This window comes from Hevea brasiliensis, chromosome 9 (genome assembly GCF_030052815.1).
Source record: "Hevea brasiliensis isolate MT/VB/25A 57/8 chromosome 9, ASM3005281v1, whole genome shotgun sequence".
Classification (NCBI taxonomy): Eukaryota; Viridiplantae; Streptophyta; class Magnoliopsida; order Malpighiales; family Euphorbiaceae; genus Hevea; species Hevea brasiliensis.
The window spans coordinates 32,306,317-32,308,789 of NC_079501.1; the positions used below are offsets into that span (position 1 = coordinate 32,306,317).

Genomic DNA, 2,473 nt, shown 5'->3' on the forward strand with positions numbered 1-2,473 from the left:
ATCCTTTTATGAGTTTTCCAAGAATGCCAAAACGATTCATTGAAAATACGAAGGAATAATTAGAGTTCCCATGGCCGATTGATCATAATTATTAAGGGGAGCTTTAACTCTGTGGTTTTTGCAAACTTCCAAATTATCGGTCCATATTACATTACTATGCTTTTGACATTTTAACAAAGTCAACCCAATGGAAATGCAAAGAAAACCAGTTAAAATGGAAAAGGATGAGACTCCCAACACAGCAGCTTTGAAAAGTCTCCTCCTCCTTCCATATATAAATAAACCCTACCTTTAATATCTTCTATTGTATTCTCTCTCTCTCTCTCTCTCTCTCTCTCTCTCTCTCTCTCTCTCTCTCCCCTCAATCAGAAAGTCAGCGCCTCTTTTCTCTCTGTGTTTACATCTTGGTTGATGGGCGAGTTTACTTTCATGGAAGACGGGGATCTGCAAGCTGCTATGAGAGGATGCACCAGTGAAGCTTTTGCAAATATCGTGAACAACGACTCAACAACGCTGTTCGCTTCTCTGAACCTTGATCGAGATGAACTTTTTAGTTTCCCTGAAATCTTTGATTCCACAACAGATTTTAATGGACTGAAAGAAATTTACGAGCCGTTGTACCCTGTGTTGCGCCAGCAGTCGCTTTCCACCCCAAGCAACGTTAGTGTCGTCAGCTCCAAGTCTATTCCGATCTGTAAGGTGAAAGAGCCAGAGAAACTGCGAAGGAAACATCCTCATTCTGAATCTGCTACTCCGGCAAGCAGTAGTGATGCTACTGTGGCAGCCAAATCAAAAAGGAGGTCAGCAATTTTTCATGCATATGTTTTTGTTCATGTACATATATATTTAGAGTTCAACATAATTTGCTTAGAATTTCCCCAAAATTTAGATCTTACGGGTTCATTAATTCATGTTTCAGCAGGAAGAATCAGCAGAAAAGGGTGGTTAAACATGTTACAGCAGATGGTCTTTCATCTGATATGTGGGCTTGGAGAAAATATGGGCAGAAACCCATCAAGGGATCTCCATATCCAAGGTAAAAGGTCATTCCTTTCCATCTCTTTCTCTTTCTCTCTCCACTTGAGCTAAGCAAGATTTGATTAACCTAAATCGATCCATCATTCAATCTATTGCAAAGCTATAGCCTAGAAATGGTATATAGGTTCACTTTGCATTAGTTAATTGTTTCTTTACATTGGTGAACAACAAACAGGAACTACTATAGGTGTAGCAGTTTAAAAGGATGTTTGGCTAGAAAACATGTAGAGAGATGTAGTACGGATCCATCATTATTCATCGTAACCTATACTGCTGAGCACAGCCATGCCCATCCTACTCGCAGAAATTCCCTCGCTGGCAGCACCAGAATTAAGTCCTCCATGGCTAAACAAGCCACAGCCAATGAACCTAACATGCCAACAAGCAAAGAGGATTGTTTGGATACAGTTCCTTCTTCAACAACCCATTCAATGGCTTCCACTGATCAGGATGAACGGGTGCGAGATGTGAGAATTAAAAATGAAGAACAGATTAATATTGAAGATAGTGGAAGCAATGAAATTGTCATGCCAAACATAATCTTCAGCGACGATTTGTTTCCCAGCTTAGATGATTTTGAAGAACTCTTTCTGGAACATCGATTCGCAGCTACAGTTGATTAACCCTTGTTCATCAATGGCCGCAAGCATGATCGCAGTATAACATAATCTTCTTTTCCTTCTCACATTTTTGTCTTGTAATCTTAGTTTTGTATAGTCCATCTGCGTCTTCCAAGAGATGTTTCTCAGACATCAAACAAAGAATACAATTAATGTTGTGTTTTAATAATTAAGCATGCAATGAAAATTTTGGTGTTTTTTAGGTATAAACATGAAAATTGTAGCTAAGAGAAGTATTTTGTTGCTTATAATCAAATTTAATTTCTGAAATTTTTCTTACCTAAATCTAATTCATCATGAATCCAAAATATAAGATATATAATGGGACAAGTCTCACATATTTGTGTCTTATCTTAATTTGCCTAACAATAAAGGCATCTCTTATCTCTTAACATGGGTGTAAGGTCCTAAGTTCAAGTTCCTTTCCCTTTCTTTATAAACCAAAAGGGAAAGAAAAGAAAGAATTTGTATAGTTCTTCATCATCAAGAGATGGTTCCAAGATGTCAGACAGTAGGTGTACAATGTTGTGTTTTAGGGAGTATTGTACCAGTTACATTATAAAACTCCTATAGCAATTCTTTCTTGAGAAAATTTTTAGCTTTTTTGTTAGGGCAAGCAATAGCTAGGGTTGTTATATTTTGCACTGATGATTAGTTTATAGATTAAAAACTTGAAAAGCAATCAACTTGATCTTGAATAGATTTTTCTAATGAAATTATGGCACTAATTTCACAACCCTCCACCGCCACACTGCGAGTGAAAACGACACTAGCCATATTTTAATTGAACAGGAATACAGGATAAGCTTTGCATT

At 37.3% G+C, this 2,473-nt stretch overlaps 1 protein-coding gene across 2 annotated transcripts; it reads left to right on the forward strand.

Annotated features, from left to right (window-relative positions):
• The first annotated feature begins 321 nt into the window (after window positions 1-321).
• On the forward strand, window positions 322-1,876 carry LOC110639711 (probable WRKY transcription factor 29). 2 transcript variants are annotated; one of them, XM_021790766.2, is made up of 3 exons: window positions 322-800; window positions 923-1,036; window positions 1,214-1,876. In XM_021790766.2, exons 1-3 carry the CDS (start codon window positions 412-414, stop codon window positions 1,659-1,661), a joined length of 951 nt encoding a protein of 316 aa, XP_021646458.2. In that variant the 5' UTR covers window positions 322-411; the 3' UTR covers window positions 1,662-1,876. The 2 variants fall into 2 exon arrangements, with proteins under 2 accessions (XP_021646458.2, XP_021646457.2); XM_021790765.2 differs by having other exon boundaries at window positions 323-800; window positions 920-1,036.
• Window positions 1,877-2,473: the final 597 nt, after the last annotated feature.

Coding starts and splice junctions, on each gene's coding strand:
- LOC110639711 (XM_021790765.2), top strand. CDS start 412: ATGGGCGAGTTTACTTTCATGGAAGACGGGGATCTGCAAGCTGCTATG. Junction 801..919: donor GCAGCCAAATCAAAAAGGAG/GTCAGCAATTTT, acceptor TTCATGTTTCAG/CAGGAAGAATCAGCAGAAAA. Junction 1,037..1,213: donor AAGGGATCTCCATATCCAAG/GTAAAAGGTCAT, acceptor AACAACAAACAG/GAACTACTATAGGTGTAGCA.